This window comes from Hemiscyllium ocellatum, chromosome 11 (assembly GCF_020745735.1).
Source record: "Hemiscyllium ocellatum isolate sHemOce1 chromosome 11, sHemOce1.pat.X.cur, whole genome shotgun sequence".
Taxonomy (NCBI): Eukaryota; Metazoa; Chordata; class Chondrichthyes; order Orectolobiformes; family Hemiscylliidae; genus Hemiscyllium; species Hemiscyllium ocellatum.
Genome location: NC_083411.1, coordinates 74,470,505 through 74,493,413, shown reverse-complemented (window position 1 = coordinate 74,493,413; position 22,909 = coordinate 74,470,505). Strand labels below are relative to the sequence as shown.

Below are 22,909 nucleotides of genomic sequence, written 5' to 3'. Positions count from 1 at the left end.
ATTCCCTATTCTGTTCTGTGATATCAACCAGAGAGCCTTACTGATCTGAAAAAAATGCTCCTTATTTTACTCAGCAAAAATCTTATACACATCCTTACACTCTCCGTCACACGGATAAATTCAATCCTGCAGACTCAGTGCACCAGATTTTATATATCATCTGCTTGAAATTATACTCAAATCTTTTAGCTCCAGTACTTATTGAATTAAGCAATATTAAATTCAAAAGGAAATCAGGATGCAGTTAAGCAGGAGATGCATTAATGCACACCAATATAGGATATCAAAAGCATACAAATATGTTGACCATATTAGAAAGAAAAAAAACAATGTAATTCTTTAATATTGTACAACAAGATAGATTCAGGGTCTTATTAAAGGAGCTGCTACATGACAACATGGTTCTTCTACATTTGCACAATATTATCGCAATATGATATACGTTTATGGTTCCTTAACATTAACAGAGGAACAATCTTTGCTCAGGATACATTCATCTCATTCCTAGGTTAAAAACTCAGGATTATGTGACATGACAATCTAAAGTAGATTTATTTTTACATATATTTCATATCTCTATCTACTATTTGCAGCTCTCTCTATCAGCAATTCAAGGTCAAACAAAATGCCTTCATAAATTACTAGCACATTTTGAAAATACACATTTTCAATCTTACAAATTAGTAATTTCAGTTTCACTTCTTTCCTTTTGCTCAGTTTGTTTTGTTTAATGGATTAATTTGGGTGGGGGCTCAGTCAGAGTGGGCAGTGCCAGTCAGATTTGTTGTTTGATCAGTTGCTGCCAAGTTGCTGGCTGTCCCACATATGTAACTCTGATTTAGATGTACAGGGATGGCCTATTTGTAGAGCTGAGTTATACTACAGTTTAGGGCTGTACCTCAGTGGTTGAATGCTTCATAATTTACTGTAGAGATATGGACTTCATGATAAACTTCGAAGTTTGTTTACAAATGTGCTTATGCCAGTCCCTGCTTCTTTGTGGGTCTCATTAACTTCACATTTTTCATGTTAGAACAGAAGAGTTTTTTTTGTCTAAACTGTCACCAACCTGGGCTGATCCATTTTCCAACAACACTTTGTGATTAGATTAGATTAGATTACTTACAGTGTGGAAACAGGCCCTTCGGCCCAACAAGTCCACACCAACCCGCCGAAGCGCAACCCACCCATACATTTACCCCTTACCTAACACTATGGGCAATTTAGCATGGCCAATTCACCTAACCCACACATCTTTGGACTGTGGGAGGAAACCGGAGCACCCGGAGGAAACCCACGCAGACACGGGGAGAACGTGCAAACTCCACACAGTCAGTCGCCTGAGGCGGGAATTGAACCCGGGTCTCTGGCGCTGTGAGGCAACAGTGCTAAGAACAGTACTTGAGTACTAAGAACGAGCAAGACCATGATAGGTCACACTTCAACATACAAGGAATAGCCACTGTGATTACAAGTACTTTGAGTTCTTTAAAAAGGTAGAGTTTATTGCAATCAGTCTTATGCGTGCATTGTCTGTGAATTATCTATGTTGAACTAATTGTCAACTAACTGTTTTTTTGTAAGCTATCAGCTAAAATTCAGTGATTCCAGTAGCTTAATGGTATACAACAACAACTTACATTTATGTAGCTCGTTTACAACACTAAAGCACTTCAAATCTCCAAAAAGGAGTGATATCAATAAAAATGTTTTTGACAGTGACACATTGAGGGAGCAATCAGGAAAGAATATGTAAAGCTTGTTCAAAGAGGCAAGTTTTTCGGAGTATCTTAAAAGAAGCGAGAGGCATAGAAATGTAGAGAGGTTTAGGTGAAATATTCCAGAGTTTCGAACCAAGAGTTAAACATATGGTCACCGCTGGTTGAGTGATTTAGGCGTAGGCCAGAATTGGAGAAGCAAAGAGATCTCGGAGAGTTGTAGCACTGGAGGATTCTACACAGACAAACAGGACCAAGATCATGGAAAGATTTCTAGGTAAAAAAATGGAAACATGTTGGAACAGTTCCTTGGGGAGGGAGTGGAAAAGCTATAGGTGGAATGTTTTAAAAAGATATCTTCAGGGGACATGGGCGTTGTTGGCAAGGCCAGCATTTATTGTCCATTTGTTGTGGGTTATCCCATATGCTGTTAGGGAGTTCCACCATTTCGACTCAGTGAAACTAAAGGAATGGTGATATGATTTTAAGTTAGCATTGTGTGGGATTTGAAGGGAAATTTGCAGGTTGTGGTGTTCCCATGTATCTGTTGCTTTTGTCCTTTTAGATGGCAACAGTTGTGGACTTTGGAGGGTGCTGTCTAAGGAGTCTTGGTGTAGTTCTGCAATCCACTTATAAATAGAACACACTGCTGCTACTGAGCATTGGCGATGGAGGGAGTGGATGTAGTGCCAATCAAGTGGGCTGATTTATCCTGGATGATGTCAAGTTTTTTCAGTGTTAGAGCTGCACTAATCCAGGCAAGTGGGGAGCATTCCAACATAGTCCTGACTTGTGCATTGTCAATGGTGGACAGGCTTTTGGGAATCAGGAGGTGAGTAACTTGCTGCAAGATTCCTAGCCTCTCTCCTGATTTTGTAGCCTCTGTATTTATACGGCGAGTCTAGTTGTGCTTCTGGTCAATGGTAATCTCAAGAATGTCGATAGTGGGGAGATTCTGTGACGCTAATGCCACTTAATATCAAAGGGTGATGGCTAGACTCTCTCTTATTCAAGATGGTCATTGCCTGGCATTTGTGTGAGATGAATGTTATTTATCAGTTCTTAGCCTATACCTGAATATTATCCAGATCTTGCAGCATTCAGACATGTATGAAGTGTTTCAAATTATGCTGAAGATTGTGCAGTCATCAGCTAACATGCCTACTTCTGATGGAGAGAAGGTCATTGATGGAGCAATTGAAGATGATTGGTCAAGAGTGTGGTTAAATGAGAAGACATTTCGGTGTGTTATTGGGCTTCAGCTCCTATCTGAAGCAATTGTGAATGGGACTACTCTAGAAGCATTTTGACAAGATTATTGCCCATCAGAGGACTTTTTATGGTGAATCAGGCAAGCTGCTGTTTTATAAATCCAGGGAGGTTTTATTGTGCAGTGCAAATGTGAGGCACTGTTATCGAAAAGGAATTCTCCACCTTTAAGGCCTCAAAATCCAATTACCTAACAGCAGATAGGGTTTAAATGTTGTGTGTTAAGGAAGCTTTCAGGCTACAAAGTGCTTATGATATTTAGGCCCAAGAGTGATGACTGTCTTTATTTCTCTGTTTCATTTTTAAGACCATTTTGTATTTGTGCAAACTGGGTCTAATGTCACTTTGAAGTGCAAGACTGTAATAGTTGAACACTTCATTACTATTGAGACAGCATTGAATAATAGAATAGGAACGGTAGCAATGACGAGCATTAAAGCAATTGAACGGGCCTCACACTAGAACAGCACTGTGAACAAATCTGAGCGAAACGACAGATTTCCTTGTTACTTGTCTGTTTAGCAAATAATGTATGGGTGTTTGAGCAATGACATTGGAATGCTCATGCAGTCAATTTATCTTCATTCGAGGTTTTTGGCAATATCAGCATAGGCGCGTTCAATTTCCTCATTAGTTGGACAAGTGTGGCTGAACTCATTTCGTTTATATGCATTGTTCAGGTAACGCCAGAGAGCACACATTTCCACAGGGATCTCAAAATTACGGAACTTCTTTGCAGCCACCTGCAGAAGAGTCCAGACAGACAAGGTGCATTACTTTCACATTGAAGACAATAATCTAAAACACTGAGAGGCATATAGATTATATTACCAACTGTAATGTGGTATGAAATTTCAATGTGTCATAAAGGTTAGTTCCTCAACAGTATTCATCTGCAAAATTTACTCCACAAAAGCATACAAAGAAATAGCAAGCCCGATTTTAGTTTAGCATGTTTGAGTTAGACACCCAATTTAAGCCCGTCAGATTTTACACACTATTGTTGATTGTCATTCAACAGTTTGAGTTAAGATTGGGTTTCTTGAACTAATAATGTCAGGAGTCACACAATACCAAGTTATAGTCCAACAGGTTTGTTTGAAATCATAAGCTTTTGGAGTGCTGTTCCTTCGTCACTAGTAATTTCACATAAACCTGTTGAACTATAATCTGGCGTCATGTAACCTCTGACCTTGTCCACCCAAGTCCAGTACCGGCTCCTCAATATCTTGAACTAAGCTAAATAAAAAAATCATATTCAATCCAATTGATGGAGCATTTAACTTTTAATTTCAGAATTCATTAAGTAGTTTAAAAATACTTCTTGGCAAATTTCTCATGGTGTTGCTTTATGGTAAACAAGATTATCTCTTATTTCAGAATGACAGAATGTCAGAGCTGGTCAGCACAAAGATCCCTCATAACATGGACAATGCATAGACATTCACAATTCCAGATGCTCTTGGCCCTGAGTCAACAATTATGGTCAAGAGGAGGTTACCTCAATGGGATAATCTAACATGTACTATAGCTGCATGTTAGACACCCTGTTGAAAGTGTTGTGGCAAGGTGCAATAATAAAACTAGCCACCATTCATTCAGAGGTCTGCTTCATTAGCTTACAAATGCTTACTCCTGCAACAGGATTAGCTCTTTTGGAATGGGACCTTGTTTAGGAGGAAATGGTCCTGAAAGGCTTAATTTTGCAGATTGCATTAAGTGCCATCCAATCTGACATTATCCTCACCCAAACCAATGTGACAAGGTAAGGCACCTTGGCGTTTCCTGGAGCGCAGACCTGTATGCATACATCACCTCATAGTCTTACTAACAATGTTTATTTTACTAATGTAACTTGTACCTAGTTGGTATCATGCAAACAACAATATTTTCTGAAGAAAGGAATCTCTTCCTGCCAAAATTCACTTGTGGTTGTTCCTCTACCACATGAAATCAAAATAGGACCTCAGACCCAGTCAGGAAAGGGGGAATGGGAGCAGCATCCTTCTATCGACAAATACCACAAGCTGATCAGTAATGGGCATCAATACTTCATACTGCATGGTATAAAATCTACTGGACTCGGAAGAAGAATTTTTCCAAAGACACAATGCATTTATAGCTTTGAAAACTGAATTGCTTTAAGAGTCAACAGTCAACAGTTACACGAATGTGAACAAAGAAACAATCTGCAGGAATTTAAGGCAAGACCAACAAGGGAGAAACAGGACTCCACAGAAAAGCCTTTACTGAAGACCTGCTTCTAAACTGTATGCTTCTGCTAACAAATGCCTGGATAACCACTTTATATACCTGTCCCCCAACCTTAAGAGACAAATGCATATGCACACCTAGATCCCTCTGATCCTTAATACACCCCAGGATCTTACCATTCATCACATATTCCCTTACTTTGTTGTCCTGCCCAAGACCATCACTTTACACTTATCCAGACGGAATTCCATTTGCCAATGATCAGCCCATCTGACAAGCCAATCTAGATCCTCCTGTAATCAAAAGCTATCTTCCTAACTATTTACTACCTCACCAAATTTTGTATCATTCATAAACTTACTGACCAACCCTCCTATATTGAAGTCTACATTCAAGTGGCAGATTGCAGTAAGTTCCCAGAACACCAGCCATAAACTGACACTTGAGAATGAGGCCAAGCTAATCTCATGACCTCTTAGAACATCGGGCCTAACAACTGCAGAGTTTAATAAGATTTCTTGTTAATTATACCTTGATGATGTGCAGTTTAGGTAGTAGATTGCAGTCTGCCAGCGTCAGCTCATTTCCATCGAGGTACTTGCGCTTGGAAACAAGGATCGTCTCTGAACTATTAGCATCAATCTCATCAGAAAGGGGTTCTTTCAGGTAGTTGTCCAGCCTTTTCAGCTCCTTCAGCAGGGCCTTTTCAAACTCTGGAGTAAATCAGGGAGAGCATCATTAGCTCTGCCAGCAACTGTGTTCTGGAGCTTGTTGCTATCCTCAAGGTGAAACCATGTTAATAAGAAACATCTGTTGGTACATTTACAAGTTGATCATGTTGCATAATTTAGATTAACCAAATGTCAGCCCTCCCACTTTTGGAAACCAATTGACAGTCAGAAAATAGCAACTGCATTATCTCATCGTTACTTGTAACAAGGTTTATTTGTCAACAAAACAAAAATGTGAGTTAAACTTGTAGGATGTTTCGCAATGGTTGTGCCTTGATCTTTGAAATCTTCTGACATCTGCAATGAAATTTGGAGTTACTTTGATTTCGCGGAATATGTCTTGTACGGTATTTACTAAGTTTGTAAACTTAAGGATGTATGAGGATGTTCATAGTCTTCAAAAGTGCTAAATATTGAACTGGAAAGGGAAATGATTGTGTATGTCTTAGAAATTCCCAGTTTGCCACCTGAATAAGGTCACTTTGAGCAGGAATGCATAACATGAGTTAATTTTACTTTCTTGATTATTTCATGTCCTTTTTGAACTAATTGTACCTTTTATATTAGACACAGAATGATATTTTTGCAAAATGTTAACATTGCATTGATATATTTGGTCTGCTTCACTGCAATACTGTCTTGAGCAGAATCTTACAGGGACCTGAACAATGTGGACAATGTCGAGAAATCTGGGTGAATCATGTGAAAAATTGGGCAAGGATTACCTTGCTGTTGTAGCAATGGCGGTGATTGTTGTTGGGAATATAAGGGGCTATGTAGATGTATGGGGGGTGGATGGCATGACATAACTTGCAATGGTTGGCACATGGCTTTGGTGGGCAGACTTGGTTTAACATTGGAAATATGGGGGGCATCAGAGGTATGAGTATGGCTATGAGTTGGAATGGCTGAGACATAGAGAGTTGATGGGGAATATAGGGTGTGTGTGAAGGTTAGAGAGCCTAATGTTTAAGAGCTTGCATTAACTCCCTCCACCATGAGTATTCAGCAGCAGTGTGTACTATCTGCAAGAAGCACTGCAAAAACTTACCAACAATTCTTAGACAGCACTTTCCAAACTCATGATCACTTCCATCTAGAAGGACAAGGTTGGAGTACACAGCCACCTGTAAGTTCCCCTCCAAGCCACTCACCATCCTGACTTGGAAATATATTCATTGACTTTCACTGGGTCAGGATCCTGGAATTCTGTCCCTAATAGCATTGTGGGTCAACCTACAGCATATGGACTGCAATGATTCAAGAAGGCAGTTCACTTCCACCTTCTTCAGGGCAACTAAGGACAGGCAGTGAATGCTGGCCAGCCAGCGACACCTAATCCCATCAGTGAATAAAGAAAGACCTCACAGGGACAAAATCACAGAGAACTGAAACGAGCCTTTCAAACTGACTGCCAATGTATGCTATAGCCCCTGTTTCTGCCTTCAATCTGCATTTGTAAGTGGCAGGCCCAGTTTCAGCATGAATCAACACCAGTGGGAATGAAAATCCCACCACTCATCACACTTTCATCTGAGGCAGATGTGGCAAGCTGATAAATATCCCAACTCTGCCTATCTGCCTCAGATTTTAATTGGAATACATTTTCAAGTACATCCATGCAAATTAATTACACTTTACCTGGCCTTGCGTAAGACAGCACAGCCTCCCAACAATTAAAATGGTCCTTGAGGGTTTGGCTTAATCCAAAGTAAATTAACTCCCATTCCATACAATCTGTGAAAATTGCTGGTGGCAGGGTTGACAACTAATTCATTGTGGTGGCAGAACTTACTTTCATTGGCATCTTTCCTTGCATTCTTGATGTATGCTGAAAATTTGGCAAAGAGGTCACTGCCTGCAGCGTAGGATTCTGGCTGTCGTGGAGTGAGATGTGGGTATCTGGTGACAAGAGGATAACATGAACTCTCTCTTGTGTACATACAAATTCATGTAAAACATTTAGACCAGAGTTTATTGATACAATGCAATCGTTCAAAAGGAACTATTCAATTTCAAACTTGAATTCGAGCCCCAGGTTTCTATCTTTACATTCATCTTGGAATCAAATCCATAAATGCTTACAATTGCAGATTTAGAAAGCATGAACATATATCTGTCTACTTTCCTTCTCACATTGCACTATGACTGTCCCATCCCTCCTGCGTTTACCATCAGATCTTTTCCTCTGCCTCTCCCCCTCCCCCAAATAAAAATCTCAAAGCGCCCTCTTTTTGACCTGATCATCAGATTTAAATAATCCTCGGAGCTGGGGCACATAAAATATGCTGCATCTCTCTGTCTTCTCACAACAGCAGAGCTAGCTCCAGGAAAGAACAGAAGAAAGCTGCCAATATAGGTTGTGATAGCAATGGGAAACAATTGGAGAAAGAAAGGACCTATCTGTCGCCACTTATCCCTTTCCCTCTAGTCTTCCTCACACCAAACATTGTTTCATATCTCAAAGAATTATTGGACTGTAACTTTGTACAATCTGATTGAATTGGTGATTCTGAACAAAACATCAACACGGAAACAAGTTCAACAAAAGGATCTGACATTGGGCATAATCTTGGTCAGGGTATTGAATACAGGAGTTGGGTCGTCATGTTGTGGCTGTACAGGACACTTTTGAAATATTGCATGCAATTCTGGTCTCCTTCCTATCAGAAAGATGTTGTGAAACTTGAAAGGTTCAGAAAAGATTTACAAGGATGTTACCAAGGTTGGAGAATTTGAGTCTGTTCCCTGGGGTCGGGGAGTACAGAACTAGAGGTTTAAGGTGAGAGTGGAAAGATATAAAAGAGACCTAAGAGGCAACCTTTTCACTCAGAAGGTGGTACATGTATGGAATGAATTGCCAGAGGAAGTGGTGGAGGCTGGTACAATTGCAACATTTAAAAGGCATCTGGATGGGTATGTGAATAGGAAGGGTTTGGAGGGATATGGGCCAGGTGCTGGCAGGTGGGACTAGTTTGGGTTGGGATATCTGGTCGGCATGGACGAGTTGGACCGAAGGATCTGTTTCAGTGCTGTACATCTCTATGACTCTCCAACTCTAGACAGGTGAATAACTCATGTACTGCCTATACCTACATGCACTCCTAGAACAAAGTGCTGTCAGATCTTATGTCCATCCAGGCACTTTAGTGGACACCACTGGGTCTGTATACAAACTGAGGACACAGGGATAAAACATCCTGTCTGCCTAGAGTTGCTGGCCAATCAGAGGTCTTGTAAGGTGGGGTTCACAGGACAGGGGATTCATGGGGGGTCAGCCCAAGGGTGGCATGGTGGTTCAGTGGTTAGCACTGCTGCCTCGCAGCACCAGGGTCCCAGGTCAATTCCAGCCTTGGGCAACTGTCTGTGTGGAGTTTGCACATTCTCCCCTTGTCTGCGTGGCTTTCCTCTGAGTGCTCCGGTTTCCTCCCACAGTCCAAAGATGTGCAGGTCAGGTGAATTGGCCATGCTAAATTGCCCAGTGTTAGGAGCATTAGTCAGAGGGAAGTGGGTCTGGTTGGATTACTCTTCGGAGGGTCGAAGAGCCTGTTTGCACACTGCAGGGAATCTAATCTAAAAGGCCCATCCCTGCTCCCTGTCCAGGCCCTTAATCAGGCAGAAATGACTAGAGAAATAACCGATACAGCCTCTTCAGAGTTTCAAATCAAATCAACAAAATTTCTGAATCGTATTGAAGGGCCTGAGCTAATTTTCACTCCGTCAAACAACTATTAAACCATCACTTTCCAGATTTCTGGATTGTGTGTTCTTAAGGATTTAGAGAGGGTCAGTGATGCTGGTAAGGCTGTATTTACTGTACCTCCCTTGCCCTAGAAAAGAGAATTGATGTTTGCATCCTCATCCACCAAATGACAGGCAGCCGGCCCAACCTACTTGAAGGGTCAGCTATGACTTAACCCTCCTGGACGAAAAGGTAATGACAACCTTTGTAGGAATAGGCCCTTAAGTGATTATTAAGTGGTGGTTATTTGATCTGTTAGGGACCATAAGTGGAGATGGGGCAGGAAGTTCCACTGTGGATCTTCATCTGTAAAACTTACTTGAGTAGAGGCAGGAAGTCATTGGCTATCTGCATTGATAATGACCCCCCTAATTTTCCTGGGCTCCTCCTTCCTCACCTGCTGTAGGCCTGGAGGATTTCACCCGTTTCTTTTCCCACAGACACTGCCAGACCTGAGAACTTCGAATGGCCCTTTGTTTGAATTAAATGGGAATCACCAGTATTATCATTCACATATCATTTATAGGACATCTAGTCAGCAAGCTCCTGTTCTACAAACCAAATCCATTTTGTAATCTACATCCCCACGGAGGATATTAAAGAAAGCTCAGTCTCCAGCTATTAATTATCATCAGTAAATAATAAATGAACAATCCCTTTAGTCAAAACGTAACAATAGAGCACTGACTTTCAATTTTGTTAATCTTTCATTAAGCTTCAAGGCTGTTTATTATTGAAATTATTCCCACTTCAGTTGGGTAAATGTAACAAGTTTTCTTATCAATTAAATAATATACCATGTATAGAAAGTGATACCATTCATTTAAAGTTCTTTTGAATTGTGCTTTTAGTCAATTTGAACGCAGCAGCTTTTGGGACCAGTTACAGGAAAGGTTTGGTTTGCTCTGCATCTTTTTTCTCCCCAGCTGATAGTGTTTGAACAATAGTGTCAAATATTACAAGACTAAGAATTGAGAATGTTCCGATTCTTTCAAACGTTTTAGCATTTCACCCGTGAATGTCAGGTCTGAAAAAAATGCCCATTCCAAGGATTGACATGCAAAATGCCAATATGACAATACATTTGGACTGCTTCAATGATACTGATTTTGAAAGGCAACAAATCCATGTGAATTGAGTGATCTTGCTGGCCTCAAAGTACATTCATGTGACTGTCTGGCAGAATAACAAGGTATTATTGACAGCAAGGAGAACATGCTCGAGATGGAACTGGAATGTCATACAGTCAGACAGTCCAGAGGCCCTTTGGCCCACTGTGTCTATGCTGGTTATCTAGTACCTTTCTAAACTAGTCCCATTTTCCAGCACTTAATGCATAGACTTGTATGCTTCCGTAGTTCAAGTGATCCTCAAAATACTTATCGTTCTTATCTCTATCACCCTTGCAGTCAGTGAGTTTAAGATATTCTGTAACTGATTAGTGCTGTAGCACATTACAAAAAGGCAGGAGTATGACCAGAGAGCAATCAATGACCAACAAAGAACAAACAACAAGCACCACAAAATCAACCAATTCAATATTTCTTTCAAACTCCTTTTCAGTGGCAATCTTGTTTGCTTATTGATCTTGGAATTTATGTGTACAAATAAAACTAATGACATGGTAAATAAATAAGAACAAGATCATTTACATTGGAATCATTAAACTAACCGATACAGCCTCTTTAGAGTTTCAAATCAAATCAACAAAATTTCTGAATCGTATCGAAGGGCCTGAGCTAATTTTCACTCCTTCAAACGACCATTTAAACCATCACTTTCCAGATTTCTGGGTTGTGTGTTCTTAAGGATTTAGAGAGGGTCAGTGATGCTGGTAAGGCTGTATTTACTGTACCTCCCTTGCCCTAGAAAAGAGAATTGATGAGCCTACTCCTTGAAGTGACTTGAGTCACTCATACAGAAATGTGGAGCTGAGGCCATGATCTTACAAACTGGTTCACAGGATCAACTGGCCTACTCCTCCTAATTCATATGTTTTGTTGTTGAAAAGAAAAACAAAAATCAGAAAATAGTGTTCTGACTCTTAACCCCAGTTTCCTCCTTCTCGGTTAACCATAGGAAGATGTCCACTGTAAGCCCTAAGACTATCCCTAACCCACTCACCAGGCTCCATGTTTCTGTCACTCAGTTGGCAGGTAACAGGAAATAGGCTCCACTTCTGAGTGAATTCCATTCAGGTCTCGCTATCTATCCTCTCCGTTATTGAACTTCTCTAGTCTCTGATTTCACCCAATCCTGCCATTTGATTTGCTTGTATTCCAAACTGTGCCTGAATGATGCAAGAGACATTATACCAGCAATTTACCACGTGTTTACGTTATTATATTATAATAATAGTGACAATTCCATTCTGGTTTATATGTTTTACCTGGGTGGAGCAAGTGTCTCCTCAAGAAACTCTTCAATCTTGATGAAATCAGTTTTCAGCTCTCCATTGTAGATGAGGAATGGAGGATTCGTGCCAGGAGCCAAATCTTTCAGTTCTTCTGGTCTCCTATGAGAATGAGAACAGTTGTCAGAAAATAATGGAATTGCATGTCACCAACCTGTCACAGAAATAAGTTGACGGTGGGGTCAAGTTTAACAGGGGTTTGATCAGATGTTAAAACGTTAAAAATCTGAACTTGAACCAAAGCTATCCTCTTCTGAGATTTAATTGGTTGGATTGAATTGCATGAGCAGCCAATCCACTCCCAGAGAGTTTGACTAATGAGATTGGCAGTCTGGGATTTGATCAAATTTGCAGGTTTAACAGTAACTAGTGCCATGTGTAACCCAGCTGCTGAAGGGTGGTGAGAAGAACATTGATGAAGGGACACTTGCTGTTAAAGCAATGTGTTTAGCCAGGAGGAGTAGGAGCGCTCCAGCCTCCCCGCAGCCCCAATTCCATATCAGACCCCCAGCTACACAGAGCTCAGTAGCTGGGGATCGGCCTCACCAATATCAGGCAGCAGAAAGCATCTTTCCTCCGATTGGACCCCCTATCCAGGCTCGGGGAGCAGACTAACTCAGGTTGAACCCCTCAAATGTCATTAGCAAGCCCCTCCCCCCAGCTTCTGCAGCCTCCTCCAGAGTCCCTATCTGACTGGTAATCAAGCCTATTGATCAAGTTGATTTCCAGGTTGGGTGGTGATTTTCGAGACACTGAAGTGACAGGAAATGGAGTGAAAGTAGTGAGGGTGAGACAGAATGGTAAGGATGTGTCTAGAAATGTATTGAGCATCATTCAAACACAGCTCTAACGTGTATTGAGAAAGCTTGTTTCAAGGAATATTTACACGAACGATCGCAGGGATGAAGGGCTTGTCTTATGAGAAGGGTTGAGGGCTCTGTGTCTGTACTCAATGGAGTTTAGAAGGATGGTGGGGCGGGGGTGGTATCTGATTGAAATTTACAGAACACTGAGAGACCTGGATAGAGTGGACACTGAGAAGATGTAGGAGAGAGGAGGGACTGTGGGCTACTTTTATTGAATATCCTCAGTTGATGCTCCATTCAGTGTATTATTTTAATACGTCTGATGTCTTACTAATGTGAATAGTTTAGATTTATGAATTAATCACCTAATTATAATGGCCATTCAGGTGAACCAGATGTGGGGGCAGGAAAAGGATGGGAAGTAGACAGCTTTCATTTTATTTCATGTTCAGCACACCGTAAGGGTGGAGGTAGTGAATTTGCATATTTTAACAGCACAGAATGGATTTCTAGCAAATTTGCAAGCAATTTTTCACCATATCCAATCCTCTATCCACTGAAGCTCACAGAACAATCACTCAAACTGTTCCTGGACACTTTCCTCCTAGACTTATTGCTGATTTTGCTTGGTTTGGTAAATGTAAAAGCTTAACAATATTTTCCAAACCTATTGGAAAAAGAAATTGTAATAAAGAAGCTGCCCGTTTTAGACAGTCAGTTTCATACAGCTGGTGTTCACCAATTTCCATCACAGCATCTCTTATTATCATTTGAATTCTGATCTAATTTTATTAACTTACCGTTACATTGATACCTTGTAGTGTGTCAAAGTTTGCGGATGATACTAAAATGTGTGGTAGAGCAAAGTGTGCAGATGACCGTGAATCTTTGCAGACGGACATAGACAGTTTAAGTGAGTGGGCAAAGTTCTGGCAGACAGAGTACAATGTCAATAAATGTGAAGTCATCCATTTCACTAGGAATAACAGTAAAAGAGACTATTATTTGAATGGTAAAAAACAATGCAGCATGCTGCTACGCGAGGGACCTGAGTATCCTTGTGCATGAATCGCAGAAGGTTGGTCTGCATATGGTCTGCAACTTCCATTAAGAACGCAAATGGAATTTCGTCCTTCATTGCTGAAGGGATTGAGTTTAAAAGTAGGGAAGTTATGTTGCAACTGTATACGGGCCGGGTGAGGCCACACCTGGAATACTGTGTGCAGTTTTGGTCTCCTTACTTGAGAAAGGCTGTATTGGCATTGGAGGGGATGCAGACGAGGTTCACTAGATTGATTCTGGAGTGGAAGGGGTTCGCTTATGATGACAGACTGAGTAGACTGGGATTATATTCATTGGAAGAGTAAGGGTTGATCTGATTGTAACATACAAAATTATGTAGGGAATAGATAAGATGGAAGTAGAGAGGATGTTTCCACTGGTAGATGAATCTAGGACAAGAGGGCATAGCCTCAAGTTTAGAGGGAGCAGATTCAGAAACAAATTAAGAAGTTTCTTCACCCAAAGGGTTGTGAATCTATGGAATTCCCTGGCCAGTGAAGTAGTTGAGACTCCCTCAATGATTTTTAAAGCGAAGATAGGTAATCTTTTGAACAGTAAAAGAATTAAGGGAGCTGGCAAGAGGGTGGGTAAGTGGAGCTGAGGCCATGAAAACATCAGCCATGACCTTATTGAATAATAGAGCAGGCTCAAAGAGCCAGATGGCCTACTCCTGCTTCTGATTCTTATGTTCAAAGGTTTTGAGAAAAAAATCTTGCACTTATAAAGCACTTTTTACAACGTCAGGATGTTTCTAATCACATTGCGGTCAGTGACATACTTTTGAAGTGTATCACCAAAATCTGTCCTGGTCCATTCATGTTGATGCAATAGTCAACAAAGCACAACAATGTCTCTACTTCCTCAGAAGGCTAAGGAAATTTGGCGTTTCCACAAGGATTTTTACCAACTTTTACAGATGTAGCATAGAAAGCATTCTATCTGGCTGCATTACGGTGTGGTTTGGCAATTGCTGTTCCCAAGACCCCAAGAAACTTTGAAGAGTCATGAGCACAGCCCAAACTATCAAGTAAGCCAGCCTTCCATCCATGGACTCTATCTATACTTCCCGCTGCCATGGAGAAACAAACAACATAATCAAAGACGCCTCCTAGCCCGGTTATATTCTCTTTCACCTTCTTCTGTCGGCAGAAGACATAAAAGTTTGTATACATGAATGAATAGATTCAAGAACAGCTTTTCCCCATTTTATCAGACTTTTAAATGGACCTCTTAAATTTTAAATTGAATATTGATCTCACTTTCTGCAGCTGCAACATTGTATTCATTGCTCTGTTCTATTACCCTAATGTACTCTGTATGGTATGATCTGCCTGTACTGCATGCAAAACAACATTTATTTCTGTACTGAGATAAATGTACAATTTCAGTAAATCAAGATTAAATCAAATCAAATCTGAAATCTGGAATATCTGAAATGTGGCAGCCTATTTGTGCACAGCATGTTCCCACAAGCAACAAGATGATGATGACCAGATCGAGATATTGATTGAGGGAGAAATATTGGGCCAGAGCACACAAGAGAACATCCCTGATCTTCTTCAGGACAGTGAAATATTCCCACCTGGGAGGAGAGGGAGGAGTTTGGAGTGATGCTTTATCTGCAACACAATGCACCAAATAGTGCAGCACATTCCTGGTGCTGCTTTGACTCTGTTCATTCAATCTTTGCACTACGACCTTGACTCATAACTTCTAACTCGGAGGAAAATGCCCTGTGCTACAAAAGCAAGACAATCTTTTCATCTGGCATCCTTTGCTTTCAAACCACAGAAACCAGTATGTTTCTGACAGAGTTTATGGATAAGCCTTCATGATAGATTGACTTAAAATATGATAACCATGCCTTAACTCTCACTGCAATGCTGCAAAGTAATAAAGTTCCTCTCAGCTCTATGGGCCTTACTTTTTCATATCCACTGTCGTTACATTAAAGACAACTCCTTTCAGCCACAGAACCATGAAGAGACGTTGGCAAAAGGGACAGTTTCCAATGTTCTCTCCATCGAAACCAGCCTGGAGAAAAGGAAAATGGAATAACAATCTTAGGTTCTCAAGTAAATAATCTGCAGTATTCTGTTTTAACAAAGCTAATGTCAGAAGCTGCATACCATATTTATTACACATACATTTCAAGTGAAAACTGGCAATGATTTCCTAACTTCAGTTGGAGGGGTTTGGTAGAAGTGTCCATTTAGAACTCCCTGTTTAGATACCCTCATCTATTAAGATGGAAGTAAAAACCATCCATAAATTTTTTTTCCCAAGGTCAAGGAGTTCCCAACAAATTCACAGCCAATGAACTATAAGAAGAATTTTAGCATCTGTGTTTGGTCATATTTACCCAAAATAATGTAAAATTCACAATTGCTTGGTTTTATTTTTCACTCCTGCTTCTTATGTCAGCCCATAAAAGGGTTAACTGGCTCAGGATAGGGAAGATCTGGAAACCGGTTAAGTCATAGGCTGCAATGTAATGATCACGGTCATTACTAATAACAGTGTTTGAGACTCAAATTGCAGAATGCATTAAATATTAACATCTTACTCGTTGAATTTCTTAAGCAGTATTAGGATTCCAATGTTGTCTAATCCAAATTTGTAAATTTCGAAAATGAAAGTAACTTACTAAATATCATGGATGCAGAAGGGTAGTGATATTATCTCAAATATGTGTTCTTATCAAATCCCTCTCTGCCATAACAGAGGCAATAACAATTTATTTTTTAGTGAGGAAGGAAATAAGTTTTTGTATATTTGAACTTGAGCCCTCCAACTTGAGTTTGTAACATGATCTTGTCACGTGACTTATGATTATATATATCTGAAATAACGTTTCATTTTCTAAGAGCTTGGAGCTTCATTTTCTGACACCCTGTTTGTTTTAGATAAGACTTCCGTCCTAGGGATAACTGAAAAATTGTACCATCAGGAAATGGCTGATAAAGTTCACTAATGACTTCTCAAATATATACTGGTAGGACAGAACCAACAATATTTAGAATTAAACTGTTTACCCTGTCAGTTGAGGGTGAGTTTATTCTGCAGTTGTTGGTTAGATTCTATGCCAGGAGGATACTCTCCATGGCCTGGCTCTTGTTTAGGAGAGTCTATGGCACAGGCCTAAATATAGTAAGTTCCAGAATGTTTGAGATGTATGTATTTGAAGGGTCTGTCATTATTTACTTTATGATGTAGTGGGTATAGAGCACCCAAAAAATGTTCTAAGTGCTTTGGTAATTGGCTTTGCATTCCATAATTCTCCAAAAGGAAAGACACACATTTATGTAGTGATTTTCACAATCACTGGATGTCCCTCAGTGTTTTGAAGTGTAACCCCTGTTGTTATATTGGAAGTGCAGCAACCAACGTGCGCACTTCAGAAACACTCAGACAGCAATGTGAGGCTGCCCAATAGCTTGTGATATTGCTTGAGGCGTAATATTTCCCAGGACATCAAGGAAACAACCCTGCTGTTAAGTGGCTTTGGGAACCTTTGCATTCACGCAAACAGGCACCATGGGATCTTGGTTTAATGTTTCATCCAAAAGACAGCATTGCTAACAGCGCAGCACTTCTTCAGTACTGCACTGAAGTGTTAGTCTTCAATTATATGCTCAAGCCCTGGAGTTGAAGTTGAACCCAGAACCTTGCAGTTTGCAGACAAGATTGTTTCTAACCAAACCACTCTTCACTTGGGAGGCAGTTCAGATCATGCCTGCAGACTTACACTGCTGCTTTAGCATCTGTGTACAGTGCAATCATTTATTATTAAACTTGTAGCATGAATGTTATAAATTGTGAAAAAAATGAAACAGCAAGTCTAAGAGGAGTAAGAAAAACAAATAACTCATTATGACTGTTAATGCTTAGCTCATGCCCTTGCATAAAGAAACTTTACCTATATTACCAGAATATTGAAACAATAAATCTTTCTCAGGGTTCAGATCCAGTAGTGTTTGGTAATTATCTGAAGCTATCTACAGTATGATTTCTATAGTCCTGATAGATGTGTGCTACAACTTCCAGTCTTTCTTGGACATAGTCGAATTGCATGAGTGATTTAGTTTGTTGCCATCACAGTCTCAGCTGTGATTTTTTTTAAAGTATGCTATTTCTACGCAGAGAAGATCAATACTGGTATCCAAAAAATCCGATTAATTCAAGTTGTGTCTCAGACAAGAAGATGCATGCACTCTTAGCTGGGGAACTGACAAGGAATAATAAGTTAGAAAAGAACAGGAGGCACTCAATGCCCACTGCGGGGAAAAAACACAAAAAGACAGGAAAGGGTTATTATGTTATGGGAAGTGTTACATCAGCTCATTTAATAATGGTAGAGGCAGTGAAACAATGGGGGATTTTCTGCTGTTTTGCTATTGGCTTGCGTGCCTTTCGGATTCAAGGAGTCAGTCCAATTCCTTTCCCTAACTCAACATCAGGTTCAGTTTCAACAGGGTTTGCTTGCCACGCTCTGTAGTCCTTTTAACACTGGTGCACAAGCAAGAGATAGCGTAGGTAGACAAATAGATTACAATCTATTTAATACTGTCAAAATTTCAATTTGTTTCATAACGCGATCAGCAATTTTACTCTAGTGGCTGTTAACTTCTTTATCTCTAAAAAATGTGAAGTAAATCTCAAGCTTGGTAAAGATAACATATTTCAACAAAAGAAAATACAATGCTGTCATTACTTATGTATTATTCAAGCAATATTCCAATTCATTTTACTGCTCATTGATATAGAGTCAGTCTAACTTACACCAAAATTCAGTATTCATAAAACAACGGTTACTTATTTGAATAAAGAAATTATTCAATTAACAAATAAACTCACCAAATGAAACAAAAACAAAATCCACTCAATCTTTAACCATAGAGATAGGTATTATGCAATTTTCTGATATGAAAAAAAAATCAGTTTTATTTTACCTTAATGAAAAGTTCGATCTCTGGGTTTTTCCTGCCAGATCCTTGTTTGGCCATTGCTGGAACAGAGAATAGTCAAACAAGCAGTCCAAGTTTAAAGACCGTTTTCATAAGGAGTCTCAGAGGGAACAAGAAGTACCAAACAAGTATGGCAGTCTCTTTGCTTAATCCACTTTTCTGAGAGTGTCTATCAAGGTACAGGATACTGCAGTCACCTCAGCAGCACTAAGCCTCCACAAGGCACGAAAGAGTTCTGTTTTCCCTTTAGTTAGGGTGTAACGCCCTGCTTGTCTCAACACTGTGCTTCCCTCATACAAAGCGGAGGGTGGTCTCTAACTTAAAAAGGCAGCTAGCAACAACAATGACACAGCAATATCCCAATGTTAATTACAGCAAAATACAGGAAATAAAATTCAAACAACAGGACAAAAAAAAAGTCAAATGCTAAAGTCACAAAAATAAGAAGATATTCCAATTAATATTGTGTAGTATTTCTGACATCTATGGGCAAACACAGAAGCAGAAATTTAAATTTCGCAAACGTTAGGTTTGAATATAGCACACATTTTAAGACCTGTCAATAGAAATTGGTACCAGAATTGAAAGAAAGAGATCCATTAAATCCCTAGATATCTCCTCTCACACTGGCTCAGGTCCATCAGCAGTGGTATACTCTTGGGACAGCTCTGAGAGTTAACATTGAGTTCAGATCCATGGAGTTTTATGGAATCAAAGCAAATATGGTCAGGAAAACTTGCTTACCATCGATTTTCATCCAGTGATTGATGAACCACCTTCTCTCCAATATGTCACATGTTATCTCAGCTACTGTACCCAATTCCCATTAAGGCCCATGCTCTACCATTTGCACTATCACATGCAAAGTCCTTTCTCACTCGCTGTTATCCACCACAACACCAGACACCATTGACATGGATGTTGTCTGCACGACCTACTCACTCCCTTGGATCACCTCCCCATCTGCACCAAAAGGACCAGGTATGAATCTGGCTAGAGTCGATGGAGCCTGCCCTGAGATTTTGGTACTCAGTGTCTATGTGGAGATCCTTTACAGCAAGTGATCATCTGAATTTGCCAGGTACCCCTCTGATTGCTATGTTGAGTTGTCTTTACCTCTAGCTTGTTTGGCAAGTTGAGCAGGTAGAAAGCGGAGATATAATAAGGGACGTCAACAAGGCATTTAGCAAGCAATAAATCCCTTTAGGTGGAAACTTGCTGCTGCCCAGTGTGCTGATTATTGAAAGCATAAAAGATGGAACAAAATGCTCTTGATATTGAGATCAGCCTTCCAAGATTTCTGAAGAAAGGTCACTGGACTGGAAATTTTAATCCTGCTTTCTCTCCACAGGTATTACCAGACCTACTGAGTTTTTCCAGCAATTTCTGATTTTGGTCCTGATTTCCAACATCCAGAGTTCCTTTGTTATTTTTTTCTGGACTACCCACTTGATTCTATCACAAATCCTGCTATCACCCATGTCACTCAGAGCCCTATAAGATTTTGTCTAGAAAATAGTAATTGAAGCAGGATATGCAACTCATCAATCCATCATTCAACATGATAATGGCTGATCCTCTATCTCAACACCATATTTCTGTCCTCTCCCCATACATCTTTAGCGCTTCTTGAAATCTATTTCTTTCTTAAATATATTCATGACTTCACCTCCACAACCTCCCAAGGCAGAAAATTACATAGGTTCACTACCTTCTGGGAGATGTAATTTCTCCTCATCTCAATCTGAAATGGCTTTCTGCAGATCTTGAGATTGATTGTCTTTACTCAGTCTGACCTACATGGGACTTCAGACTCCTAGCAATTAACCCTCTGATTAGGTGTGGCCAATAAAGACTGAAATTGTCAGTGCTACTCACATCCATTGAAATAAATTTTTAAAATGGTACATCCTGTCCATACCATTAAAGTGAAAATCAGCATTTTGGCAGAAACTAATTTTGTTTTCACTAAGAAGTTTATAAAACGAAGAGGGGCATGGATAAAGTGAATAGTTCAGGTCTTTTCCCCAGGGTAGGGGAGTCCAAAACTAAAGGGCATAGGTTTAAGGTGAGAGGGGTAAGATTGAGAAGGGACCTGAGGGGTAACTTTGTCAAGCAGAGGGTGGTGCATGTATGGAATGAGCTACCAGAGGAAGTGATGGAGGCTGGTACAATTACAACATTTAAAAGGCATCTGGATAAGTATATGAATAGGAAGGGTTTAGAGGGGCATGGGCCAAATGCTGGCAAATGGGACTAGACTAATTTAGGATATCTGGTCGGCATGGGCGAGTTGGACTGAAGGTTCTGTTTCCATGCTGTACAGCTCTATGACTCCATGACTCCAAGCATTTTACCTAGAACTCACTCTTTCCATAATCATGCACTAAAATTCCAAAACACAAAGATCTGCTTGACACTAATAAGGCTTCCTCCCCTAAATTATTTAAATATTCTTCAACACTTCTGATATTTTCCATTCATAATTATTTTAGATTAGATTAGATTAGATTACTTAGTGTGGAAACAGGCCTTTCTGCCCAACAAGTCCACACCAACCCGCCAAAGCGCAATCCACCAGACCCATTCCCCTACATCTACCCCTTCACCTAACGCTACAGGCAATTTAGCATGGCCAATTCACCTAACCTGCACATTTTTTTTTTGGACTGTGGGAGGAAACCGGAGCACCTGGAGGAAACCCACATAGACACGGGGAGCACGTGCAAACTCCACACAGTCAGTCGCCTGAGGTGGGAAATGAATTCGGGTCTCTGGCGCTGTGAGGCAGCAGTGCTAACCACTGTGCCATCATGAAAAGGTAATAGAATAATGCAACATGCATATAGATAACTGGACATTGTAATGATAATTTTGCAAGGTTTGTGGTATAGAGTTGGTTAGAGACAAAAATAAACTACAGATTCTGGAATCCAAGGTTGACAAGCAGGAGGCTGGAAGACCACAGCAAGTCAAGCATGATGCTGCCTGGCTTGCTGTGTTCTACCAGCCTCCTTCTTGTCTTCCCTGTGGTATAAAAGCCAGTTAGATAGGAACTCAACTCTATAAGATTGGGCTCAAAATATCTTAGTCCTTCCTCAAACTTTCTGTCGAGCGAAGGTTTAACACAGCCATAATTGTTCTTTAAACTTGCCATTAATTCTGTAGCATTTTCAAGCATAAGACGGAGGGGGATTTTACCTACACTAGGCTGTACCTAATGTAACTGGAAGCGTGCATTAATTCTGCCCTCCTTCCTTTCTCACTGACAATTACAATTAAGATTTAAAATGCCAGTAATGTTCAGTGGAGCCATTTGTATGCCTTGCCTTGTATTTTGCTGACTTTATTTTGTACATAAAATCTTTTGTAATTTCATTCTATGTTAATGACATGTTTATGCATCACAACAAAAACCCATACAGGCTGGTGTGAGTCACAATATGCTGACTTTATCTCTCGTCTGATCTCCAGCTGCCAGGAAATTGAGATTTGACATTCCATTGAAATAAAATTTCACTATTTCCACTTCAATTATCTGTAGGCCATTAAGTTTTGTTGAGACTAGCTTTGTCAAATGGCTGTCTGGTAGTTGGGAAGCATTGTTGTTTCAGAGTCCTTCACTGTGGAAGTAACATTATTGTGCTTTCTTCCACTCTTTATTGAATGGTAATCTTTGCGTCCCATGGTGTGTTGACCATTCAGTGGGACATGGCTGAACTTGCAGTTTCTGCTGGTCTTCCATACATTGGAAAGGACATTGTCCGAGATTACCATCCATAGGGATAACTGAAATATTGAAGGTGAGCTCAAAGTCTTTAAGCACTCTGTCAGGTAACACCCTGAGATAGATACACATTTGTTCAGTCTGGACACAGTGCTTTAGGATTCTTATTTTCATACTTTAATTGACCACCCTCTTATGACAAAACACAGGATGCCAAATGCTTCCCATTTCACTTGTCCATGGACCATCTGTCTGGCCCT

At 40.2% G+C, this 22,909-nt stretch overlaps 2 protein-coding genes across 2 annotated transcripts in view; one reads left to right on the top strand and one right to left on the bottom strand.

The window, feature by feature from the left end:
* The window catches only part of LOC132820461 (interleukin-13 receptor subunit alpha-2-like), a 343,536-nt gene that overhangs the window by 8,068 nt on the left and 312,559 nt on the right, over window positions 1-22,909 (top strand). The window lies entirely within an intron of this gene.
* LOC132820460 (chloride intracellular channel protein 2-like) lies at window positions 312-19,211 on the bottom strand. Its single transcript, XM_060832613.1, has 6 exons — window positions 18,908-19,211; window positions 15,880-15,989; window positions 12,064-12,189; window positions 7,728-7,834; window positions 5,733-5,914; window positions 312-3,730 (listed from the first exon to the last, which is right to left on the bottom strand). The coding sequence occupies exons 1-6, from the start codon at window positions 18,959-18,961 to the stop codon at window positions 3,569-3,571; spliced, it is 741 nt and encodes a 246-aa protein (XP_060688596.1). The 5' UTR covers window positions 18,962-19,211; the 3' UTR covers window positions 312-3,568.